Genomic DNA, 26,395 nt, shown 5'->3' with positions numbered 1-26,395 from the left:
AAGATTCGGAAAATATGGAAATGTGGATATGAAATGTATAAAACAGTATCATAAGATGAATAATTAAGTTCACAGAGTTCATTGCATCCCTCAAGTAAGGACGTTTCAAAAGGACTTGCTGAATTCGTTGGTAAGCCCATTAGCCCGTAAACTGGATTTGAACGAAAACGGAAGAACAATGAAGTGACGCTCAATTCTCTGATCATCTTCGATTTGCCTCTGACCAAATCGCGCGCGAATGCGTCACCGATGCGCTCACATGCCCCCATCTCCTTTTCTGCTGCTCAGCGTGAATATCACTGAATTCAAGCTCGAGATGCGCATTGTGTTTGTTTGTATTAATTAATCACTCACATCGCAAATAAAAAAAATAAACAACTTAAATAGATGAATGAGTACTTTTAAGACATAGCGATATTTTATGTTTTTATTCATTAAACACACTGCAAGAAATGTAAAAAAAAAAAAAAAAAAAAAAGCCCAGCACAAATCATTAACACAAATGTCTGGATCGTTGCAAAAATAATCGTATGTATATGTTTATTTGATAATTCATGTTATAATAAATTGTACAAAAAGACTTCTCCACAGAAATGGGACTGGAACACCTAATCCTACACCTACCAATTACACAATTATTGTAACAGTGAAGCATGTGATGTAAAGTACTCTTTATTTAGTTCATGCCTTCTATAACCTTTATTTTGTTGTTATGTGCCAATTCACAGTTCATAAACATGTATTTCACTGCACCATAAAATTGTGGAATGAGATTCAAGGGTGTGTTTCTTTCATTACTTTTATCTTTCCAAGCTTGTTGGGGGCTGGAACTCAAAGAAAAAAGCCGTAAAAATGGCAAAACTACCAAAAATTTATGACAGGAACTAAAGTCACTGCGACAGTAAGTATGTCCCAGTCCACATTATTAGGTGCGTACAGCATCTGGCTTGAGGAACAGTCTGCTGTGCCAGTAGTCTGGGTTGTCAAACGATGTGTTGCTGCCAGGCTCCCCCATGCCAGCACACACCTTGATGTATCCCCCGATCCCTGCACACCTGCCACTGCCCATCTCCTCGGAAACAGCCCTCCCCTTCGCCGGGAGGTTCTGGTAGTCTGCCTGCTCCCACCCACTGGGCACCACTCCAAATCTGGTCATCTCCTCATACTCCTCCACCTTTTCTCCCCCAGCTGTGAGCACATCTGGCCTGGGCATGACTGTACCACTCAGATTCCCCTGATGTGGGGGTTGTTTATTTGTGTTGTGGTACTTCTCCTCTTCGTCTTCCTCCTCATGCTCTTTCTTCAGCACCTCCACTATTTGGTCTGTTTCCTCTGTCTCTGCCGCACTCTTTGCAGATGTTTGACTCCCACGTCTCTCCCATGCTGGATCCTCTCTCTGCGTAGAGTAGGAGCACCTTATATCCATGTATTCATACCTGCATATCCCTTGGGCTGCCTCTAGTTGGTCTTCCACAGCTCCGATCCCCCCCTCAGAGTCCCCAGGTAGCTGATGTTTCTCTGTGGAGTCTCTTTGCTCTGCCACAGTTCCCTCACAGTCCTCACCTACTTGCTTACTCCTTGCAGGTGAGATTGGTGTCAGTGTTTCCACAACTGCTGTGTCCTCTACAGGTAATGAAGCCATGAAGGTCGGAGAAGGTAAAGGTGAGGTTTTACTGCAAAGTGCCACCGAAGCGGCAGCTGGCTGAGATGACATACCTCTGGTTGAGCAAGGAGGAGACTCTTTGCTCATGATTTCATACTCCTGGGAAGGATGAATCACCACCAGAGACGGATTATTCTTCAGTCTTGAGTTTCTTCGCCCAGAATGAGAGACTTTAGAGACTATGAGCCATGACAAAATGTGTAGAAGGAAGAAGATCAGGGAAGAAACCTTAATCACATATTGTTTATGCTATAATTTACCAGTTAAAAATACAGCAAAACAGCCAAGGAAATAATGGTACAAATCAGCCTGCTCCCTTTTTAGTACTGATAATTTACCTCTCTCTGGAGTGCCAGGTGACCCAGGCAGGACGTAGCCATAGTTGTCCACCTCTTCCTCTTCCTCTGCCGTCCACACCTTGTATGACGATGGACTTGATGCCGTTGAAAGCTTCCTGTGCCGGCCGATGGATATACGAGGATTACCCCTCTCGGAGCCAAATCTGGCCCTGTGAAGACTCCCTGTCTGCAAGCCCTCCTCATGCAGCTCTGCGTCTCTGCTACTCCCCCTGACCTCTGACCTCTCAGGCAGCGTCCGCACTGAGCTCAGACGAGACCTCTGAAACCACAACTGAGACAGAAAAGCAAAGACTTGGACTGATGCAGCAGCTTATAGGAATCAATTCTATAGTGTCCAAAATGGGACCAGCTGGACCTGACTGACAGATTTTAATGGGTCTCACTTCTTGAGGTAATAACCTATTGGCATTGCTGGGTCTTAATGCTGATTTTAATATGGCTAATGGCAAAGTGTAGTAATGATTCTGATTAAAGTGAAGCTGTTGAGAGTCTCAGCCTAAATATATCTACCCTATCACCTGTGCAATGCAAGCATCAAGTGATAGTAGTCTTAGCGAGTGGGAAAGTGTTTGTTTGCATGCATGTGTGTGAATGTGTGAGTCTGTCACACCTGGCGGATGCTGTCCACAGGGCTGGGGGTCATTGGCAGGTATCCGATAGGTCCAGCCTGAGAGGTGCCACTCTACAAATAAGGGGAAGAAAAAGTGTTATGTACTGTACTTTATTTGCCTCTGATGCTTTGACGAAGATCCTAAAAGTCTATCTATCAAATCTAAGATGTAATTTATTACCCTGTAAGAATTAATCCGTGAACGAGACACACTCCAAGATGGAGAGTGTTGAAGAGGAGGGGTAGCCAAACCATCTGCCAATCCCTCCTCATCTTGGTCTTCTAAATCTGCATCCAGAAGTCCCCGCTCTGATTCTCTTCGATGGATTTCTTCCAAGGCCACTTCTCCTCCTTCCAGCTAAAGAATAACAGGGAAGTACAGGGTTTAAGGTCTCAGTCGACAGCCAGTGGACTAAGCTGTAAAATAAATTACATTGAGACCCTCACCTGAGTGGTGGAATGTAACTATCATTAGATGATTAGTTTATCAAACAATCAGTCGGTCAACAGAAATTTTAAACTATTTCAATAACTAACTAATCGTTTAATTCATTTTTATTGCAAAAATGCCAAACATTTCATGGTTCCAGCTTCTCGGAAGTGAGAATAATTTGAGGATTAGTGTCTTTAGTAAACTGAATAATTTTGAAGTTATTGGTCAGAGAGAGGAAGACTATTAGGGTGTCATGTTGGCTCTTGGTAAATGTGACAAGCATCACTATTTCCTTTTTACAAACAAAACAATTGATTAATTGAGAAAATAAACAGCAGATTCATCCTTAAGAATTATTATTATTATTATTATTATTATTATTATTATTATTAGTAGTAGTAGTAGTAGTAGTAGTAGTAGTAGTAGTAGTAGTAGTAGTAGTCAGTCACAAAGACCATTTTCCTGCATTGGGTGGTTGTATTTTTAATGCTATTAGTACATTTTCCTGATTATACTCACATATTTTTACTTGGGTAAAAATACTTTTACTTTTAAAAATTACTTATACTTGGCGGTAATAGTACTTTTACTTAAGTAAAGGATCGGGATTCTTCCTCCACCACTGCCTCACCTTGATGACAAGGTACCTAGGCGGGTCTCTTGCCATACGAGTAAAGTCACTGGCCAGCTCTTTGAAGGTCGGCCTTATATTTTCATCAATCATCCAACCTAAAGAGAAGAAGTGAAATCACCCCGGTCAACTATTCATGTCTTTGTGCGTACTTCCGCTCACTGGTGCAGTATTTTATCACGCTCACATTTGACCATGACCATGTAGACATCTATGGTACAGATGTGGGGCTGTGACAGACGTTCGCCCTTCTCCAGCAGACTCGGCACCTCCTGCGGCTGCACGGAGGCGTACGGCTCGGCCCCAAATGACATCATCTCCCACACTGTCACCCCTGTCCGGGAAGAGAGCGGACACATTTAAATTCACAGAGAGCAGCTTTCAAGAGGAACGTTTATTCATTAGTACATGATGTATGATACTACACACACTCACACAGCGTCTTACCATAACTCCAAACATCACTTTGATGAGTGTATCTTCGAAACAAGATACTTTCGAGTGCCATCCATTTTATGGGTGTCTGGATTAGGAGAAAAATTGCAGACAGCTATACAGACTGATTCCATTACTGGAAGGGACAGTGAAAACCTCTTGACTGTGACTTAAGAATTCAAGGTGTGACTCAAAACAACCTTGGTGTCAGTGTAGACGTATTTCTTGTCATCAGGATAAAGGAGGTCAGCTACACCGTAGTCAGAGATCTGGACCTGGTAGTCATTCTTCAGCAGGATGTTGCGGGCAGCCAGGTTCCTGTGGACCATGCAGTGTTCCTCCAGGTAGTACATACCCTGAGACAGAAACATGTACACTCTAAATATATTTTGACAGCTTATTCATAACAGCTGGTTGCTCAAAACATCCGGAATTACTCACCTTAGCAATCTGCACACACCAGTTGAGCAGGCGCTGGGGGTCCATGCTGTTCTTGTGCTGCCTGATGTGCTCCAGTAAGGACCCCTGTGAACTGAGCTGGGTCACCAGTTGCAGACTGGCACCTGGACAGATGCCCAGCAGCCTAACGATGTATGGGTGGTCCAGGCTGCCCATGGACAGCATATGCTACACAGAGAGCGAGATGACAACACTACTGTACACACTACGTATTTTTTGTGATACTTACATTTTGTGGTATTTGTTTTGCATGAAAAAGTCTCACAGTTACTTGTTATAGACATAATTTTAACATCCAAACAATTTTCTTCACCTTCTCATCATATTCTACTATTATATGTTACATTAACTGCTATTTCGGAGCTGTTTTTTCAGGAGTGTAAGAGCGTCTGATCCTCACATCAGTGATCTCAGTGAAGGTCTGTCGCCCTGAGCTATCCTGGATGGTCTTAATGGCCACGGGGATCTTCACTGTCTCTCCCTCTGGAGTCCAAAATCCCTTTAACACAAATTAAATGTGCAGTGGAAAGTCACATCAGTTCGGATGAGTCTGTGAAAGTTGCATAATACTGAGACTAAAACTATAATAACACATACAGTAAATCGGTGGAGAATCACTTAATATCTAAAAAAAAGACATACGGAGGTTATAATTACTACCTTGTGCACTACTCCAAAAACTCCTGAGCCAAGGGCTTTGATTTTTTTCAGCTCTGAGGGCCTCAAGATGCGGGCATGAACCTTGGTACCTTTTTCTCCGGGACCCAGTGGCTCAAAGCTCTGCCAAAAAACAACTGTTATTCCCGGTTGAATTTTTTTCCCTCTCTGAAACCAAATGCATATAGTGGCTAAGTAAAAGGCAGCTCATGACAGCTGATGGAGTCAGACGGTCTCAAAGGTCTCACCTCTCCACTCTCCAGGTACCTCCGCATGGCTCTCTTGCGACGAATGGCCAGGCCTCGGTGGTACAGCACGCCCAGGAAAAACAACACCAGGCAGAAAATCAAGCCGGCCGGCAAACCTAAAGCTATACCTGTGATCTGACCACTGCGGAGTGAAGCAGAGAGAGATAATTGCGTGGGGACAATGGTTGAAAAGGTCAGAAACAGAGGTAAGAAAAGTTAAAGAGATGTGATGTCCTGATTGGACCATATGCTTTGGTAGAAACTGCGTCCTAACCAAAATAAACTAGTGTATCAGGATGAACTAGCCATGTGGTTATCACAGCAAGAACATGCACAGACAGCAGAAGGCTAATTCCACTTAGATAATGGGAGAATAAAACAGAGTTTCTGACTGCCATAAATATACACACTGGCAAAGGCAAAACAAAAAACAAAAAACCTAAAATACCACAACTTTGTTTTTATATGTCATTTGTTGGTCTTCATCTGGCATTTAAATCACATTTTTTTCTCTCACATACAGTAAGTTTTGTGTATGACCTCTACAGGATGAATCAGTTTCTCAATAATAGTTTCAAAATTCACAGGCATAGAAAAGGACACTAGCTGGTAGCACAACGAGATACATGAATTTTAACATATGCAAAGGATAGTAATGTTAAAAAGGTTTTGCTTAGTTTAACATTATAAAGAACTTTAAGAAAAAACAGGAGCTTGCAGGAGCAAGCATTAACTAAAATGAGATTATCACCCTGCTCTGTGACAGAGTCCGGTGGACAGAATCAAAAGGGTAATTTTCTTGTTTTTGTTGTTACTTAAATATCCTTTATTGAAATGCCGGATTACAGTTAATGTCTCCAAACAAAATGAAAGCTTCATCAGTGCAGTTTGTGAAATTAAGAGACGCAGCACTTTGTTTTTGGTAATGGTGCTAGAATTAATTCTTCAATTAGCCAAGTGGCAACAACATCCCACAGATGGCAGAGAGTTGTGGAGGGATCGCACACATTGCAGCGTAATCTTTTATATTCACCAGCAGGGGGCAACACTCACCTGCTAACTGCCAGTCTGACTGTCTCTAAACAATAATTTAATCCTGGGCCGGAGCATCTGAAACAGACAAAAACATCATTATCTTCAGCATTCATAGATTCCTTACTGTGACACATGGATGAAAACGTGAAAACGCACACACATACTCAAAGCCTAATCTCACCCCTGTGTGCAGTTGTGATGGCAGGGTTCACAGTGACCCTCCCTGTTGGGGTATTTGAAGATCAGCCCCTTCTGTCCATCATTTACTCCAGTGGGACACGAGGACATGCAGTAAGGACCATCTCGGAGGTTGGCGCACGCCACACACTCATCTGCACCCTACCGAAGAGACAGAAAGTCAATATCAGATTTCTTAATTGAGGAGAGAAGCGGCTTCACCAGCGTTTTGCTGAGGTTTCTTGTGACTTTTACATGGGGTGGAAGATGTCACAAGGGAATCAAAGTTTTGAAATTGTGTGAGAGCTTCATATCAAATTTCTTTCACTAATTTAGATGGCCAACATTATAATACATTCACACTGTACTATAGGTATTACTGTTAAAAAGTTACTACATCCATAAAAACAGTAAGTGAACATACCAGTGTGGTAGGACATATTTTATTATTATATGTATTATGTAGCATTTGTAGAGTTGTGCCCCCCACAATATTTTGAGTGGGTAAATAGCCAAATGCAAGTAGGAGTTCATACGAAGGCCCTGGGCTACAGTGTATTATCAAAGGAAGTTATTACCGGTCCAGTACAGCTGGCTTTCCCATGCTGAGCCTTACACTCCGGATGACAGGCGACACACTCGCCGTCGGGCCCTGCAAATTCCCGTGGAGCTCTGGGGGAACGATATTCAAAAAATACGCCGTTAGACAAAATGAATATATTCAACACACGAGCATCGGGCACAAGGATATCAACTCATATCTACTGACCTAGTGTAAAAATTACAGCTGCCCACACATGTGCCATCTCGGCTGTAGTCCCTACAGGAGAGACACTGGTCAGGCCCCGGGCCCCAGCAACCCGAGTCCGAACACAGTGCGTCACACACATGGCCTTCTGCAACTGCACACACAACAAGGTACAGTAAGAGCAGCATCAGGTGCCTGCTGCAGCAATATAACAATAATTCTTACATTTCACTCAAACTGATTCAGCTGTGAGTTACAAGAAGATAATGAGGAATTGATTTTTTGACCACAAGTATATGTAATATAAAGAGACTAATGAAAGTCATCGATTGTTTAATGACAGACGTGGGTACACAGGTTCTTCAGTTTAAAGGTTATCAAAACAATAAATTCAGCGTTTCATTTGGAAAATACATTAGAAGAGTGTTTTCCTGCCAGACCCCGAGCTCGCCTCACCACACTCTGCCAGCGGCCTGTTGTTGTTGAGGTTGTCTACTCGAACTCTGCGGCCTCTGAACAGCTGTGTCCAGTTTAGAGTGTGGTGGTAACAGAGGTTGGCATTCTGACTGATGTACACGCTGCCGTCACTGATCTCACGGAGGGAGCGCAGACCCAGCGAGGTAAGAGTCGGGATGTGCATCACCATCAGAGAAAAGCGTCTTTGGTTTGAGGGTCGGAGGATACAGGCAAAAAAAAAAAGAAAAAAAAAAAATCACTTTTAAGTTTGCTGGAGAAATATTTGAAACAAATGTCAAATACGGTTATGTTTTGTTTCTAAACCAAAAACCAAATGGTGTGCTGCAGTTTGGATGCTGGGGCTATATGGATCACACAGACACACAGACACACACACACACACACACACGGAGGTTACAGAGTGTACACACAATGCACAGGGGGCTCATCACGAGGGGTTAACCTGGAGAGCAGCTTAGAAAGCTGAGCAGAGAGAAAAGGAGGGTGTAGAGTGTACAGTAGACACATGGTCATGCGACACAATAAATATAATGTACAGATAGATATTAATTTAGGCAAGAATACAAACATCAGAACCAGGCTGAGGCATAAAGTAGGTGCCTCAAACAAGATTCTGTTCATTTTTCTTTTTAATTCAAGTTCTATTAAATCATAATGGTTGTAGTACTGGTAGAAAATGACTCTCTCCACTTGAAGGTAAAGTCTTGTTAACAGATTAAATGTTGGATCCGGAAAATTTATTGTACTTCACTGAATTAAATTTAGGGTAGTCTATCAGCTTCCTCGGACACACATACGAACGTGCAATTCATTTGCAGTTTCACGTGGTGTGTAAGCAAGCCTTACTTGTAGAGCGACCTCCCTTGAATGGTAGTGAGACTCGAAAAAACAGACAGATCATTCAGCTCTCTGGGCCACGACTGGATGTTTAGAATATCTGAAAATAAAACATAGTGACAATATTAAATCATGATTTAAGTACCATATAATATAATATTACATTTATACTAATGATATTATATTTCATAAATTATATACAAAGCAAAGCGTACATCATTAAATGGATACATGCATTTTTTTAGGATTAGAAGAAAACATTGTATCCAAGACTTTTTTTCTCTTTAATCTGTGTATTTATAAGCAACTGTGTTACCATGTGACTGAATGAAATTTTATCGAGAATATTGAGCAGTCTAAATGATCACTATGGTAGTTACTATAGTAAAATGAATTGAAAACAATGTTAAGCAGGAAGGGAGGAAATCAGTCTACAACCTAATGGTATACTTTATGAAATGGTACAATGGTAAAAGTGTTATAAAGTATTTGCGCTTTGTATGTTGAATCGTAGCACACTTATGCTACGATTCAATGTTGATTAACATCAGCAAACTTTACGATACAAACCTGTGATTTCTCTGACGGTTCGGAACACTTCCAACTTTTTGGCATCCAGGGGCGGGATCTTTTTAAAGTCATCTCTACGAAGAATGAAAACACATTATAAACCTGCTGACGGCACAGTGCTCCGAGATTCTTCAGGCAGGCCAGACAATTACCCAAGAATCCCTGTGACCAGAAAGTGAAGACTGCCCTGGATCTTGGTGCAGTTGACGAAGCTGTCAATGTTGCTGGAGTCTACGGTCTGTCTGTGTTCAGCACCTGTTCCTTCACACACTACAGGGATGACCCAACAACATCATTGGTTTTGAGGATTGACATAAAAACTCAGTTCATAGAAAGTATCTATTAGTGTTGACCTTTTGGGCAGAGTCCACTGCAGAGCTCACACTGCCTCTGGCCTTCTCTCTCCACCTCCATCTTGTCTGGAGGACAGACGCTCACACAGGAGCTACCGTCCACAACAAAATGGGCTACGAGGAGGAAGCAAAGAGATAAAAGAACCACTGGCAACATTTAAGAAACAGCATCGCTTCAGGCCTGAAACCACCTTTTCATTTGTTACAGTGCCAGTAGGACAAAGGTTTGCAGTTTTAGGAATGTTAGGAGAAGCATGTATGTTGTAAGTAGCACAAAAAGTAACAAGAAAACATGCTGATACAAACACACAGACACAGAGGGGCAACTCACTGGGGCACTGAGAGACACAGATGGATCCGTACTGATATTTTGCATTAGGGTTGGTCTCCATTTGAAACGTCTGCTTGTTATAGATCAGAGTCTGCGGACACTGAGGCACACAGGCTCCGGAGTCGTTGAAATGACGACATGCCTATGTAGGTACACAAACACACACACACACACACACACACACACACACACACACACACACACACACACACACACACACACACACACACACACACTTACATATGAGCAATTTCTTCACTAAATGAGACATCCATTTGAAAACACTTGCAGATACTACTGAAGTCGATGGGTAACTAAATCTATAACTATGGTTTTACATGTTTACACTCAAATCATACAAATCCTTCATTGCAATAATAATTTCTGTTTAAAACTACTTCTGACTGCTCTCCAAAGTAATACTATATAAGATTTTATGTTGATTCATTGTATCTAAGTCTGTCAGGCCAACACTTTGGTCCAGAATGAAATATCTAATCAACAGCTATATATAATTGCCATTTATGGCATCCAGAGGGTGAATCTTAGAGATTTTGGTGATCCCCTGACATTTTTGATTTTGAATGAAACAGCACCCAGGATCTTAAAGTCCTCTGCCACAAACTATTGTACTCACAAGCTACGTTGGTAGAAAATCAAACCCAGAAGACAAAAATAACCTAATCTCTCAAAAAGAATCCTTTCAATTTGTTGCTTTGTTTGAGAGCCGACTCTTTAATATCAGATCCACCAACAAGAGAGAGTGAAAAGTTCATATGCACGAATGTATTACCACAGGCTGATAACATAACAAAAAATAATGTGGGCTTAGTGTCCATAGTGAGCAAGTATCAAGTGTCTGCAAGGGGATTTCCACATCACACTGTTGTACAGCATTACTGTAACAATAAACAATAGCTAGAGTGTGTGGTTTGTAATTGATAAAATATGGTTAAAATCCACCAGCGTGATCCTTGAAGCTTTTTTATTTTTAAGTATGTGTATTACAATGGAATCAAATGTGATTGGAAACCTGATAAACCTACGCTTTATTGTCTGCAAAGTCTGCCTCTGTCCTTATTTTATCAGCGGATTCCTGCAGAAAGGCAGACATAGCACTTACAAAACAGTCTATGTCCAGAGGGCCTTTGCATCCCGCTGCACACTCTATGTGACAGCAGTCCCTGGGGCTCGTCCCAAAACAGCGGCCGTTACACTGTGGAGCGCACACCGTCTTAGTCACTGAGACACACAGGAGAAACGGGTTTAACAGAGGGTCACCAATGTGCCTGTGTGTGTTGTGTCTCTATTTCTTCATGTGTGCCTCTCCCTCTGTCTCTGCGTATTTCTGTCTATGCAGAAAGACATTCAGTAAGGGAGAGAAGGAGGAGGAGAGAGAGAGAAACACGGAGAGAGAAACGGTAAAATGCAAAAAGAACAACTGGACACTCACAGATCTGACACTGGTCTTCATTAGGCCCCCAGCAGTAATCTCCACAAGATTTGTGGCATGGGCCTGAGAAAGAGAAGGAGAGGAAAAGACAGAAAGACAGAGAGTACTTTTAAGAAAGAGACAATCTAAAGACAATTTGGGATATGTGGATTAGGGCTATCCCCAACAGTGACCTCTCTCTCCGTTGTACTGGATTTCAATAGGAGCACTGTTGTCCCTGATGATATCTTGCCAGATGATCCAGGGGCCATAACTCAGGTACTTGTTGTTGATAATCTGCACTCCTCCCTCCAGAATCTCTGTGAAGAAATGCGTGAGACATGATACAAGCCATAAACAGAAAACAGACAGGATATTCCTGAGACTTTAGATTACAACCCACAAGTTATAGTGTAAATATTTTGTACATACAATAGGAAATACTTACTGGGTGCATACCAGCAGGTGCAGGCAATAAGAGGGTAACAAATTTGTATTGAGGAGGGACCTTGAACTAAATTATCCTATAAGTACTTTTTTGATTATAGCACGTATTAAATCATTACAAAATGTAGACAGGGGGCAACAGGCTTAGCTTGTATGTCCTTTTACAATAGCTAAGTCACGAAAAATGTGGCACTATAGGTTCTTTCGAACACCACTTTTGATCTTCAAATGGATACGACATTAGGCCACAAAACTGCACTACTCCCCAGTATTTAATCACATTATAAACATGTCTATGTTATAGCTATAGCAGCAACATCCTTATTCCCAGGCTTAGCCCAATGTTTTGTTCCCTAGCAACACCAATGTAGCCTTCAGCGATAATAAAGCCTTTTTTTCTACTCATTTTCCTATCTTGTTGCCCAGTGACAAAATTACTGTACCCTGTAATTATAAACTAGGTCAGTAATTTAAAAGTACTCACAGAGTACTTAAGCACAAAATTACCCCCTTATTCCCCAACCTCTTGTATTTACAAGGGTCAGTAGGTATTTTAGTAATACCCCATATGTACCAAACAATTACACTGTACATGGGGACTGTAATCTAAAGCATTACTGACATTATGGTTATCTTCTTTTCCACCTCCCAGAAGCTGCAGCACACTGGGAAAGCCTTTTCCCCTGCAGTCCCTAACTACATATCTAAACATTCACACAGTTTACTTTTTTGGAACACTAGAAAACAATTTGCATTCTTGGAGCTTGAAGGTTAATTATATTGATGTACTATAGTTATATTGTATGTGTCCAGTCTTTATTAACTTCTTATTAACTTCTTCTCTAAAAGGTATGGGACACAAACCTGTGTAAGTCATTTAGGAAATGTATGAAAATGTCGTGCGGGAAGAAGCTGGGGTATAGAAAGGAGGATGTGTATTTTTCATTCTTGCTGAAGGAAGAGTAAGGGGGGGGGGGGTTAACTTTTACTCATCCCAGATTTGCATTTTATTTTTTCCGTTCCACTTGTGAGATTTATTGTAAATCTCACAAGTGAAATAGAGCTATCAAAAAAAAGTCAAATTGTTAATATTTATTTTTGTTATATGGAGTCCACTGGTGGTGGGGTTGCTCCAGTCCACCATTGCCCACAGAGCTGTCATTTGTTCCCCATTCACTGATTCTGCAGCAGTAACTGTGTATTTAGCAGCTCTTCACTAAAAAATAGAGAGTGGTTGAATTTTCACCATGATGTGATGTTTGCCCTAAATAGCCATGATTATAAAGTCAAGGGAAGAGTCCAAAAGGATATTGACAATGATTGGGAAGGCTTTGTTTTTATTACATAATGAAATATAAAATACAGCCCCCTCCCCAACCGGGAGGCTTGAATTCGATGGAGTGCACCAGACTCTGTGTTACACAAGGGTATTTGGTTTTTAAATAAATATATTTAAGGGTGGGATCACACCTTGAATATTTTTCAGCTGTCCTGTTAGAAGTGTAGTCTTGTTGATTCATCGTAGCCTTTTTTTTTCAAAAGACATGTTGACATGTTACAGTAGGAAAACCACAGGTGTAAATGATCAGATGAATGAAGGCTGGTGCTGGTGTTGTGCAAGCGGCCTTAGTGTTATTAGTGACAGCTGTGCTTTTCCTGCTGTGACAAGTCAAAATGTCTGCTGTGAAAAAGGTGGACAACCTTCTATCCTACAATGTCAGACATTTTGGGAAAGAAGTTTTTATACTTCTTAAGAAGATATTAGGAAATAGCACACAATGAGCAACAGCTGAGACTGTGATTTCCTCTAAATGTTTTCTTCAGTTTTTATTGCTAGGCTTTCAAAGAATGAATAACTACCAGCTATAATTATCTTTCTCTACCCACAAAATGGCACAGTTTGTATTTCTTTCCACAACAAACCTTAAACCTTAAAGTTTACTTAGAGGAACAATAGGGCCTGCATTTTTCTGTTTGGTGCTATTGAGTTCATATGCCTTTGTTACCACTGACTTGTAAATCAAAGAAAAACACCACGTCTCTAATATCTCTTCTCCCATTAACCCTCTTCACCTGTTAGATTTGCAAGCCCCAATTGCTGCAGGCCGTTGGAGCCATCCTTGGGGTAGTTGAAAAAGACCGAGAGGGCAAAGCGCCTTTCATACAGGCTGTTCCCTCTGATGATCCGCAGTTGCCCTAAAGGAATCTCCTGAAAGTGGTTCATAACAATGAGGACGTAGCCAGTCACCTCGCGGATTGTCTGGAGGGAAGAAGAAGATCCTCTACATGAAACAACAGGAAAATAACTCGATCTATTCTACCTCTAGAGTGGGAGGACTGTCTTAAAGCATCCATTAACAGGATCTGGCAAGGAGAGACCTGGCCAGCAGCAAGCTTCAATACCTTGTACAATCAAAGCAGATGAAAGACAAGGGAGTGAGGAAGGTTGATCTTCACCTTGAGAAAGGAGAAGTCCCAGTTACTCTCAATCTGAGTGATCTCCAGGTTTCCCATGATGATCTCACAGCCATCATACCGGTCCTTAATCAGGTTGTACTGATTCTCCTGAGAGCCTGTGGAGCTCAGTCCGTTCTGCGTACCAGGACACACCACTGACACATACAGGGAAGAGAGACACCTGTTACTCGAAGTTGGAGGAAAACAAGGTTATTTAAAGGATAGGTTCACATTTTTTCATGTCTGTCTTAAAACAATACTCAACTGCCCGTACCGTATGTACACTGAAAGGGTTATTGGTCACCATAATTATTCCATCTGACCATACTGGCCACAAAGAGATCCCTCCTTAAGTAATTTCAGTGTAGGTAAAGGGGGACAAAATCCACAGTCCTCATTCTGTGTAAAAATGATTCAGCTGAAGCTTATATGAGCTTTCTGCGTTGTGAGTAACTTCCAAAGTTGCGATCTTTTTAGTGCAGAATTCCCTCTTGTGTTACCAGCTGGACAGTAAAAAAAAAGTCGGAATTTGGTCCTAACTCAGACTGCTTAAGCTTCTTATTAGCTTCAGGGGAACTTTGGTCATTTTTACCCAGAGAAAGGACTGTGGATTTTGTCCCGCTTCACTTACATTGACATTACTTTAAGAAGGGACCTCTTTGTGGCCAGTATGAACGGATGGATGAAACTACAGCAAAAAAAAAAAAAAAATTCTTTATTGGCATGTTGGTATTGTAGTCTGGACAGACTTGAAAAAATGTGAAACTATCCTCTAAGGGCTGGTGAGACGGGAAAGCACTGAACCTCCCTCATCTAGATTATAAAGAAACTTCCTATCCTACATGATAAAGACACCGTGCCAATGGATTTACATGTTTTAGTATCCCAACTAATTATTCTGCAAACTGTGCTGTTGTGTTTAAAATTTTTGGATGCAGTTTTCCTACCGTTTCAGACAGCCATTGGTTTTCATCCATGGTATGAAAATCAATAAGCAGACTTTTGAAACTTGTGTGATCTGTGTAATCAACGACAGTTAATGTTTAGTCTGCATTATGTTTTTTCAGTGTTATCACTGTGACATTATGCAGAGGCTTTTCAAATCAGTGCACTTACGCTCCATTATCATACAACTATAATGTCATCTTACCATTCAGAAATGAATGGAAACCAATGACCCGCTGGAGTGGTATAAAAAAATAGATCCAAATATATTGAAATGTACCGCATGTATTTAAATGATTGTGAGAAAAAATTAAACCATACATGATCAGTATGGTATACTATACTGGTATATTATTGATCCTTTAACACTGAACAAATGGAAGATGTCGGACAGATAGGGTTGCACTGTCTCTGCAGTATTTATGGCTTTGCTGAGTCTTCCTGATGATGTCTGTGCTGCTGTGTTGGCTGCAGAATTTGATGTGAAGCAGAGTAAAACTAAAGCAAGCTGTAACCCCGCTACATGGAGCAGTATAGGCCTAGGGCTGATGGAGAGGAGGCCGAGGGTCGAGGGAACAGGGCTTTTCACAGACAAAGTGCCTCATTGTGATGAAGCTATAAATGTGGTCAGTGTGTCCCAGTGAGTGAAGAGTGATGCAGTGACAGACAGTGCTTCTGTGTGTGTGCATGTGCGTATGTGTGCGTCTGAGGGGGTCTGCGTTGCTGAGATCATACCAAAAGACAATGGGCCATGTGTGAGTTGGACACTCTGGCAGAGGGAAGGGAAATATCGTGAACGGAAGGAGACATACACACCATCTCGTACTGACCAACCAAAACTATGGTGCAGGCACTTTATGTGCAACAATTAGGCACCTGCAGCAGTAAACACTAGTCATTTTTCAGTCATAAACCAGTATCTTCCAGCTATGCTAAAGTGAAGTTGATTACCTCCATAAAGAACATCTGACACTTGCGGCATGTATTGTTATCAACAATATTGGAGAGTTTCATGTTGACAGATGACTGTAGCATAACTCATATCCTCGAGCACTTATTCTTCTACACGCGGTTCTCTGAAGTAAACAATGACGCTGAACCGAAGTGGAACTCATAGCTAATCTTGGAGAGCCGCACGATCATTCTTACTATTAGGACAATTAGAACACAAATTCATGCACAAACCCAAATAATCCAGACAAGTTTAAGATGTCATAATCCATAACAAGATAAAAAAAATCCTTTTGAACAGTAAATGAGTGATTGTCATTATTACTAAAAACAGTACAACTTTTCCTCCTTTAAGTCTCCCTGTTTGGCATGTATAAGCAGTATACAAACATCTAATAAGTGGTTTATAACACACTATAATGAAGTTGTAGGCGAGTTACTGTCCTCAGTAACTTTTTACAAATGGCGCCATTGCCATGCAGGTAAATTAGCCTCCACCAGGATATTTTGCTGCCATTCATCACTAGCAGCATATAAAGTGCTGATATACTGCTGCATTAAGGACTTTGATCACAGCCCAGTACTAACAGTAAAAAAAAAAAAAAGCTCTCAAGGAGAAGAACACAGTAGGTACTGTGTGATCTGAGACAAAGAAAAGGAGGGATGAGGGTGAGTAGTTCATAAGATGTTACCTTCTTAACACTTATTCTTATCTATTCTGTTCTGTTACACAATATAATTGCATCCATACCATGTTAGCAGCTGTGCCCTTGCAAGGCAGGCAGATAATGCTGAGGAGTAACTGCCAACAGGTGAATTCAAACAGGAAAAAAAAAAAAAGAAAAAAGTTTAAGGGTAAAGGAAAGGTAACATGGAGAAATTAACTACATCACCATATTTAACATATTTTCATTTCCTATTTAAAGTTAAATAGCTATTTAAACAGGCTAGACAAGGTGTCTGATATGAGATTATCCTACCTTCATGGGTTTGGGTTGATGCTGTTTGTAGCTTCCACGATAACATGACACCGAGTAAAACGACTCGCCACTGGCTCATGTTGATGTCGAACCAGTTTATTGAGATATTATCATATCATACAAGTCTCGGTAGTCTCCCGAACAGCCAAGGCTGTATAGGAAATTACAGATGTTTTTTTTTAAAAATATTCAGGTTCCACGCAGCTGCTTCCTTAAAACTTCGCACAAAACATTAGTAATAAGAGCAGATAAATCGCACCAATTGCAAAACTGAAAAAGGCGAACAAGTGGCAGTTTATTTTGATGCTGGGTTTTCCCTCCCAGAGAGGGACATGTGATTGGCCAGGAGCCCGATGTCTTCACCAATCAGAGGTCGGTCCGTCATTTTTTTTTCTTTTTTTTTTTTTTTACGTGCTGCAGCAGTTGTTGCAATGAACCTGCAAGCGGATAAAATCCTGCTAGATTCATGTAGAATATGTAGTAAGAGATAAGAGTTGTTTTTAATTTCTCTCACAAATAAAATACCTTTACAATAAACACATTAGGTCCACAAAGAAAGGATAAAGTTGATAAAAAGGTTTGAATTAATTAATCAGCAAACTGGTACTTTTACCTTCAATATGTCAAGATGACTTCTTGTAGTTGAACATAATATTGGCACTGAACAAGTGAATACTGGTGATAAGAAAAAAACAAAATGTGCAGCAAACAAACGCTTCTGATATACACTTTTGGTGTGTGCACCAGTGTGAACACCATGTACCTTGTGTGTCTCTCTTTATGTGCAGTTATTTGGGTTTCAAGCTGTCAGCTGCTGCATGTGGACGCAGTGCTGTGCTCTCCCAGTCAGCACCCAGTGATGTGAGTGGCTGCACTGTTTTCCCCTGTAAAAAGCAGTATTGTCCCCGCAGCCCTGTCAACTGGTTAATCACCTCTTTGATGCGCATGTAGCAGCCCGTCACAATGGGCACATTGTCCGATGGTCGAGTGACTTCTGAACTCAATACAAGAACATGCTTAATTTTGAGAAAATGGCCCCAGAGCAGTCAAGATTCCTGAACATGAAGCTGTGAGTGAAAAGCGGACGACCCACTGATGGATGGATATCTGTAACTGCTTCTGACAGATGTACTGTTAATCGAATTTTTGAATGAGAGAGAGGGAGAGAGAGAGCTGAATAGTTGCTGTTTGTTTGGAACAATCCTTATGTGGAAATCTGAATAATAGTGAGACCATTTAAACATCATTATGATCAATTTTCAGTGGAAATTTGATTCTAATGTTGTTTTCTTAATCTTTGTGATGTGTTCACCAAATAGAATAATACAATATGTTAAACATTAAACTTTTTTTTTTTCATCTTAACATTGTTTACCTACAAATTAACTATGTATGCCTGTACTATTATGATGATCTCTTAACTGCTCTCGCTCAGCAGTTCTCTGTCCAGCAGGAGGAGACAGAGTCTGAGTGTTGGTGCTCTGATAACAGAGCTGCAGCAGGGCCTGTGAGAGGTGGACTCTCAGCCAGAGTTTGCATTTACATGTCATGTTTTTTACATTATTATTATTTGACCCCTACGTTCTGCTTCGATCTCTAATCTGTACCAATAAAATGATCAGCTGCCATTAGTCCACTTGCCTATCGAATATCGTAAAACCTTGCAGAACATAAATAGTCAGTAAGTTGGAAGAAATTTTCACAACTGGAGTCAGTTACATAAACAGCAGTCACTGTGAATTTTTTTTTCTCTTGCTCATTAAAAGCAGTGAAAAGCGACAAATATCACGGTGGAAATTAAAGTACTATTTTCCAAATTCTTGGGAAGGTTTCCTTGCTGTCAGGTCGAGAAAAGTGACGTCCATGAAGCCCTGATGATTCCATGGTTTCTGCAGATTTTGGCACTTTCACAACACCACCACGGTGTTAGTCTCAGTGACAGCCCTGGTGGCCCTGTCCCTTCCAAGGCGAGCCGTGGGGGTGACTGCTGTGGCCTTTTGCAGTTGCCACTCCCTTCAGAGATTGATGAATTGATTGTGGGGCTGCTGCCAGTGTGTCTGTGCCCTGGGTGAAGGCGTCCCGGTTACGGGTGGGAATCCCAGCTATGGCATCCGCCCTGGGGCTACTATTGTAGCCGTCCTGCAGGGGGCCCTGGGGGCTGGTGGCCCCGGGAGCAGCTCTGACCCACATACTGCTGTCACACCCCTGGAGACACAGCGGCACTCTCCCCTACATGGACCTCTGATTGGCTCAGATAAAATGACCCTCTGTGAAGTGCAGCTATTCCACAGGGAAACTACCTGATTGTGCCAAACTTTCTCTTCATGACAGAAGTTAGGAAAGGCCAAAAGAGAAAGGCGACATACATCTATGCCGTTCCCACCTATGCGACCTTCGCTTTCCTGCCTATGTTCACCACGACATTTTTGATAATCAAGCTTGTAATGTGTGCTTTTAATTAATCTGATTTAGTCCTGGCTGGCAACTCATACGATGGAGTTTCCTGAGTTAAAACTAATCCTGAAGTTAGAATCTTGGTCAAGTTTAAAGTCCCCCTCCATTCAGAAAGGTGTCTTGCTTAATGTTAGTTTGTCTGAATGTCTGGCCTTCGCTGTGACGAATGATGTACTCTATGTGCAGAGTATGTATCTTAAAACATGTATGGGATTTTCAATCTGTGTCTGGACAAAAGGCTGAGATCTAAACAAACACACTGACAAATAAAGACAATCTCTAGCTGTAAGATCTCCAGTGAGGAGTCTAATCGTAACCTAACCTCCTAATGGTAGATGATGACAGGGATAAAAAAATGAGGAAGGCAAAGCAAATTTGTTTTTGGTCTCTTTATTTAATGATCAATGTAGTGCCAGGAATCATCAAATCATTCAACACTTGTGTACTAGTTCTTGTTGTTTTTATTTCCTCCACTCTATAATATTCCACTAAGTTAAGTAAATTCATTTTCACTTTGTTCCTTTTTGAAAACACATTATCAGCTGGAATGTTGTGCAGTCTTGCTTTTCTTCATTTTTCACATTAAAGTCCGCCAATAGTCACTGAAAGAGGGATGTTTAGACACAACAGTACTGCGAGTGTGTCAGTGTTACAGCTCATAGGTGAGATACTTGAATGTTGGACATTCCTACATACAAACCTCTTATCAAAGAGAAATTAACCACTGGCAATATAAGGCCACAAAAACAATTTTCATACCAAACTGGACGTAATAGAGGGCATGTCACACACACAAGCTGCTGTCAGTTATACATATCTGCCAACACACTGAACCCAATATCTACAGGTGTATCAACAACACTTTCAATTTGACTGTGAATACCATTATATAATTTTCTTGTTACATAAACATATATACAGTTGCGCTGACATAGAAAAGCATGCTTTTGCATATTAGGTTGTTCAGTAAACTTTACACTAAATCCTTAACATTTATCAGTACAGCATTGCTCCAACCAGCAGCAGTAATTTAGACTAACAAATATAGTCTGAGGAAACAGGCTATCATAATTCACTTTTATTACAGATCTTGTACAGTATCAACATGCCTTATGATGCAGTATTACTATCAGCCTCTCTCCTATTATTTTCAAATTATGTGATTTGTGAACACTCAGAAAGACAACTGTCTGATCTACTTATCAAATTGAGAAAAAACAACACTAAAATCAACACTTGCCTTTTGATCCAAAATAAATAATAATCCATTCAAAAATACAAGAAAAAAAAAATCAAAACAGACATTACATTTTGTACAACAATAATGCATTTAGAGTTATTTTGTGCAACATAGTACACAGAGATACGGTCAACACAAGAAACACATATAATGCCACGCCAATTAGGGATGAATAAATCAGGATGACAAGCAATGTGAGTTCTTTTGACAAATACAGTGTCGCTGCTTGCACAAACTGACTAAAAAAAAAATAAACATTCAAAACCCTGTAAGCTCTCTAATATCGCCAATCACATGCTCCTCTGCGTCACTCTGCCGATCACTCACAGGCCAATAGCAGCATTTTTTTCCCTAAGCCACAGAGCTGGCTTCTGTCATCTGTATCAGTTCAGCTATCACACCTCGCTGACGCCGGAAAAATTGTTTTAACCCTTACTGAGCCAGGTAACTCTAAGAACAAATCTTTATTTACAGCAGTGGCCTGCAGTAGTTCACAGCTCTTACAAGCCCACGAGCCGGTACTGGGAAATCTCCATGCAGATTGGGAAGCGGTAATATACAGTGGTATGGAGGCTTCTTTTTTTTTAACCAGCTGCCTTAGCAGTAAATGCACATTGCAATAAAGGGAGAGAAAAAATATGACGCACTTAGAAAATAAAATCAATAAATAAACTGATGAATAAATAAATAAATGTTGCCAAAAATATAAATTGTTCAATACTATCCAGTATGTCAGCAGATTGTGCTTGAAAAAATACATTTAAATAAAAAAAAAAGCATGTAAATATAATCTGAACGAACCTAAGTTTTAATAAAATATAAATTAAGCTCTGAAGTGCATAATGTGGTGGTTGTAAAACATCTACATGGACAGGAAATGACAACTTTACATTTATCTGAGCCTGCATGAGTATAATGTTTTCAGACAACGTTACCGTATTCTGAGATAATAATAGTACTCCCACTATACTATTATGACATTCCTTATAATTTACATCGACTATCTGAGGGAGGGTTGCTCTGCCACCATGAGTCTAGATTCATCACATTTTCTCAACAAATTAAAAGGTGATAGAGGTCAAAGGTCATAAACTGCAAAGTAGGGGAAATACATATGCCTTCACAGTAACATTATACTATTACATCCCGATATTTATGTATTCAGCTTATAGAATGTAAGTCATTTAGGTCAAGTTCGACACCATTTGGTTTCTAAATGATTAAAAACGCTCACCACAGATCCAAACAAATTAAATGAATCAAAGTAAAGAAATAAAATAGAAGTATTTGGGGGGGAGAAAGCCATGGAGAGTCACCCCCTGGGAGCTTTTCAGCACTGCCTCTCCATGTAAACACAATGGATCCACTATAACCACTACCTGGAGCGGGCACCCAGGCTCTTCCCCACTCTACTGATGGAAACCTTCACTTTTTGTTCTTCAGCTGATTGGCCAGCCAGTCCAGGCCCTCATAGAGACCGTCACCGCTGGTGGCGCAGGTGGCCTGAATGTACCAGTTACGGTGGCGTAGGGAGTGCAGGCCCAGCTTGTCTGTGATCTCCGCAGCATTCATGGCGTTGGGCAGGTCCTGAACAAAATCACATGGTAAAGAATGTCAATCAGAAGACTTCAGTGGGTGAGGAAACAGGTGCAAAATGGAAGAAAGTAGGGAAGGAACAGACAGCTAGCCATACCTGTTTGTTGGCAAAGACGAGAAGAACGGCGTCCCGCAGCTCGTCCTCAGCCAGCATCCTCATCAGTTCCTCCCGGGCTTCGTTCACCCGCTCACGGTCATTGCTGTCCACCACAAAGATCAACCCTGTTGGGAGAGATGAGAGTTTGTGGCAGAGTCTTTTCAAGGATTACAAAACAAAACCATCACTTCTGCCAGAATCAATCCCATCCGACTTTCTAACAAATGCTGACATTGTATTCTTAAAAAACATATTGCTCAATCAAGTTTTTTAATTGTCGAGGCTTTCAACATGACTAATAAATTATTTCATTTAAAACAGTGGGAGGCTGTATGCAAAGGACCTCATCTAAAGCATTAGTCAGATATGCCCTCAGGTGCTGGGGACGAGTGTGTGCTGCAGGATCTACCACAAGACTGGAGAGGCCTTGTTAACTCCAACATGGCCAACTACTGCATCCTCTAGGAGGCTGCTGGTCTGGCTCACCCTGGGTGTTCTGAAAGTAGTGCCTCCACAGGGGCCGGATCTTGTCCTGGCCACCCACGTCCCACACGGTGAAGCTGATGTTCTTGTACTCCACTGTTTCTACGTTGAAACCTGAATAAAAAGCGTAACATTATTGGTAACATAAGCCGGACAAACACAGAGACAGGTGTTTTATCTAATACTATCAGTAATTAATTCTTTCTTCACACACCGATTGTGGGGATTGTGGTGACAATCTCCCCCAGTTTAAGCTTGTAGAGGATAGTGGTTTTCCCAGCAGCGTCCAGCCCCACCATGAGAATCCTCATCTCCTTTTTGCCTATCAGGCTCTTCAACAGGTTCCCGAAGATGTTCCCCATGATGACCGGCGGCTCTCACCTCAGCTGCAAACAGAACTGTCACACGGCGAGCTGAAAAGACCACTTTCCATACGTAGTAACAAAGCAGCTAAAACAAAGCAGCTGAACCACATTTAGAGAGTCAAAACCACACAAAAAAAAGAAAAAAAAAGAAAAGAAAATCACACAGTGAGACCCAGTAGTTTTTCAAAAGCAACACTCATCATTACCACCTCATTACGGCTTGAAGCCACCTCAGAGGAAAAACCAGTAAAGGCATACTTCACACCTCAGCAGGCAGCTGACCTGACTTAAAGGCTGTTGCTTGCTTCACACTTTGACAGCTCACTGGGGAAAGCGGCCACCATACTGGATCTCTGTTGTGTGGATTGGCTTTCAAGTGGTGCAAAGTAACCACCTTTAATGCCGCTTGCTGGCAATTGAATAATTACCAGAGTAACAATCAAGTCATATTTCTTGATATGACACATAACCTTAGCTTGTGAGAATGTCTTGTGCACACAGCCTATATCAGTGATGTGAGAGGCTTTGGATGTTACTTTTCTGTGGCCCTTTATGGGCTGGGCTTTATAACAGGCCAACCGTGCAGTCGACTTGTGCTAACATGTCCCACCTGAGGTGCGTTTGATATTAAAAAGGATGTTTCAAAATTAGCTAAAACAAAACAAAACAAAACAAAACAAAAAAAACCCAAAAACGTCCAGAGCCTACTGTGCTGGAGATGGCGTATCCATCTCTTTTTTTTTTTTTTAAATTATTGACCATCTTAGCTACTGTCACTCACTGACTAGCTACGTGTCCACTAATTTATAGCAAATTCACAGCCTATAGCTGTTAGCATAGCCTGTTACAGCTGCAGTGGCCGCACATCCATGTACATCTGTCATAGTGCGAGGGGGAGACGGCTGCTACTGCAGTCCAAACAGGCGATGAATTTGAATGAGCCAAATTATGTTTTTATAGCTTGGTGAGAGGATCACACGAGCGCAGCTAGCTCGAAACATTGTTAGCTAATGTCTTCGATATTCAAGGAAAAAAAAAAAAAAAAAAGAAATTCTCCGGGTCAATTTGTGTGCTGTAATCCCCTCGTACAGTCACGACAAGCGCACCCGTCGGCCTGAAGTCGTCGATTCTCGGCCGTTCATTTAACCGAGAGGACCAAGAGGCGCTAAAAACCGCGACAACTACGCTGCGGTCACCTTTGATACCGTTATACATCTTTGAGCATTTTCACCATTTGCATCTCATTCACACTTACCCGTCAACGGCAGGCAGGCTACCAGCTGGATACAGGCAAAGGACTGGATGATACTCTCGCGATGAACTACGGCTGTGATATAGTGTATTATCGCGATAGGTGGATTGTCAGGAACACACCTCACGGTTGTCATCCCGGATGACTTGTTAGAAGACAGGATCACTGCTGCAGGGCAACTGTAATTTAATTGTTTCCATATAAAACATAAAAAATAACTGCCTTTAACATCAGCATGAACCTGCTTTGAAACTTAACCTGCTCTTGTGATGTTTAAATACAGTCTACAGCTTTTAAGACATTGTTCCCTCACAATATCCTTTTTGACAAACAGGCATTGCAGTCCATGACTTTACTTGAAGGTTTACCAGACTTTATTTCTGTAAACAGTGTCACAGCTCCTGTCAATCAGAGTTATTTGTCTTTTTAATTTTTAAATGTTATTTATGTGCTGTTACAGAGGCCCAAGAACTACACCGATGCGAAATGTAACAGATGCTGCAGCCAAACATGCTTGAATAATTAAAACAGGAGTCATGTTAATGAATAAGTAAATGGCTGACTGTAATAGGATGCCAAGTGATACTTCCTGGCAGCAACCCCTCTGTGTGTCACAGATAATTAGGTGGCTTGAGGCAACAAAATATAAGACTGAATCAATATCCTAGCAGGGTTCTAACCTTGATTACTGATTTTTTTGTTAAAGATATCACGTATTTCAAATGGTGATACTGTACATTTATGTGGTTCTACAGGTGACAATACATATAGGAATTAGGAAGGAACTTCACTTCCCTCTTAGATTTGGGTTTTTACCCATCAACAAAACAACCCATTGTTATTAAAGGACACACCAATGACTAGCGCCACAGCCACAGGTGAATCCATTATTTGTCCCCCTCTTCCTTTCTATTGCGTGTCAGTCAGTGGTCCGGTAATAGACATGTTTATCAGTTCAGTGGTGAAGGCAGAGGAATAAAGAGGGGAGCAGATGTTTGCAGCTGCAGACCAGATTACGGGGTGGAGTGGATGGTGGGGGAGCCTGCCGAGTTTGTGTGCATGGGGAGTTTTGAGAGGGTTACAGCGGGCTCGGGTGGTGGCAGGAGAGGTGGGGTGGGGAGTTATGACTTAAAGGAGCCTTTCCTCTGAAGTGTCTGCCAGCGTGCACCCCAGCAAACACAATCACAAGTCTCGTTGGTTCTGCTAGCTGAACTAATGAGGGCCTGTGCGTTGAGGGCAGGGGCTTTGATGTTCTGGGTAGCTGGCTCCTTGTGTTTTCTCTCCCGCTCTCTTTCTCTGCCTGTCCCACATCAAAAATGAAAGGGGAGTTGAGAAGCAGATGTTTTGAGGCATGTACAGAGTACACGTTATTCACCCCCTTTTCCATACCCCATTTGTCGTTTGCTTCTGCATCCCTGCTGTACGTACAGCGAGGATCTATCTCCCTATCTTTATATCCAACTAAACACACTAAATCGCCTTACTTTATACATATAATCATCCTGTCAATCAAAGTGGGTAACTTTTATCTCTCCTAACTTCCTCTCTCTGCCTCCCTCTCTTTAATTTCAGCCCAGTCTGGTTGTCATTACTTGGGGGGCAGTCAATGTGTTGCTATGTATGTGTCTATGTCTGCAGCGATGAGGGGGAGAATGAGAAAGAGAGAAAAAGAG

At 41.4% G+C, this 26,395-nt stretch overlaps 2 protein-coding genes across 6 annotated transcripts; both read right to left on the bottom strand.

Moving 5' to 3' along the window:
* Window positions 1-494: 494 nt before the first annotated feature.
* Window positions 495-17,466, bottom strand: erbb3b (erb-b2 receptor tyrosine kinase 3b). The gene is made up of 28 exons (XM_040152605.1): window positions 17,236-17,466; window positions 14,360-14,514; window positions 13,976-14,162; window positions 11,650-11,775; window positions 11,477-11,539; window positions 11,147-11,265; window positions 10,024-10,165; window positions 9,693-9,806; window positions 9,492-9,609; window positions 9,340-9,413; window positions 8,779-8,869; window positions 7,912-8,114; window positions 7,477-7,609; window positions 7,286-7,379; window positions 6,712-6,869; window positions 6,549-6,605; window positions 5,496-5,637; window positions 5,251-5,370; window positions 4,991-5,089; window positions 4,573-4,758; window positions 4,332-4,487; window positions 4,144-4,219; window positions 3,884-4,030; window positions 3,697-3,794; window positions 2,814-2,990; window positions 2,633-2,704; window positions 2,002-2,293; window positions 495-1,842 (listed from the first exon to the last, which is right to left on the bottom strand). Exons 1-28 carry the CDS (start codon window positions 17,312-17,314, stop codon window positions 926-928), a joined length of 4,395 nt encoding a protein of 1,464 aa, XP_040008539.1. The 5' UTR covers window positions 17,315-17,466; the 3' UTR covers window positions 495-925.
* Window positions 17,467-20,752: 3,286 nt separating this feature from the next.
* Window positions 20,753-24,807, bottom strand: arf3a (ADP-ribosylation factor 3a). Of its 5 annotated transcripts, none has more exons than XM_040153663.1 (5): window positions 24,726-24,807; window positions 23,320-23,503; window positions 23,109-23,219; window positions 22,623-22,747; window positions 20,753-22,516 (listed from the first exon to the last, which is right to left on the bottom strand). In XM_040153663.1, the coding sequence occupies exons 2-5, from the start codon at window positions 23,465-23,467 to the stop codon at window positions 22,355-22,357; spliced, it is 546 nt and encodes a 181-aa protein (XP_040009597.1). In that variant the 5' UTR covers window positions 23,468-23,503; window positions 24,726-24,807; the 3' UTR covers window positions 20,753-22,354. The 5 variants fall into 5 exon arrangements, with proteins under 5 accessions (XP_040009597.1, XP_040009599.1, XP_040009600.1 ...); XM_040153665.1 differs by having other exon boundaries at window positions 23,320-23,518; window positions 24,726-24,763; XM_040153666.1 differs by having other exon boundaries at window positions 23,320-23,491; window positions 24,726-24,762.
* Between the last annotated feature and the right edge of the window lie 1,588 nt (window positions 24,808-26,395).

This window comes from Xiphias gladius, chromosome 18, assembly GCF_016859285.1.
Source record: "Xiphias gladius isolate SHS-SW01 ecotype Sanya breed wild chromosome 18, ASM1685928v1, whole genome shotgun sequence".
In the NCBI taxonomy this organism is placed as follows: domain Eukaryota; kingdom Metazoa; phylum Chordata; class Actinopteri; order Istiophoriformes; family Xiphiidae; genus Xiphias; species Xiphias gladius.
The sequence above is the reverse complement of the archived record's forward strand: the minus strand, read 5'-3'. Positions and strand labels throughout refer to the sequence as shown.

Bases quoted from the DNA above. Each gene is read 5' to 3' on its own strand.
- erbb3b (XM_040152605.1), bottom strand. From the start codon at position 17,314: ATGAGCCAGTGGCGAGTCGTTTTACTCGGTGTCATGTTATCGTGGAAG. The intron at 4,220-4,331 runs GTTGTTTTGAGT...CTCCTAATCCAG, and splicing joins ACGTCTACACTGACACCAAG to ACACCCATAAAATGGATGGC. The intron at 2,294-2,632 runs GTGTGACAGACT...TTTCTGTCTCAG, and splicing joins CTGTGGACAGCATCCGCCAG to TTGTGGTTTCAGAGGTCTCG.
- arf3a (XM_040153663.1), bottom strand. From the start codon at position 23,467: ATGGGGAACATCTTCGGGAACCTGTTGAAGAGCCTGATAGGCAAAAAG. The intron at 23,220-23,319 runs GTGTGTGAAGAA...CTTTTTATTCAG, and splicing joins CACCACAATCCCCACAATCG to GTTTCAACGTAGAAACAGTG. The intron at 22,517-22,622 runs GTATGGCTAGCT...GATTTTGTTCAG, and splicing joins TCGTCTTTGCCAACAAACAG to GACCTGCCCAACGCCATGAA.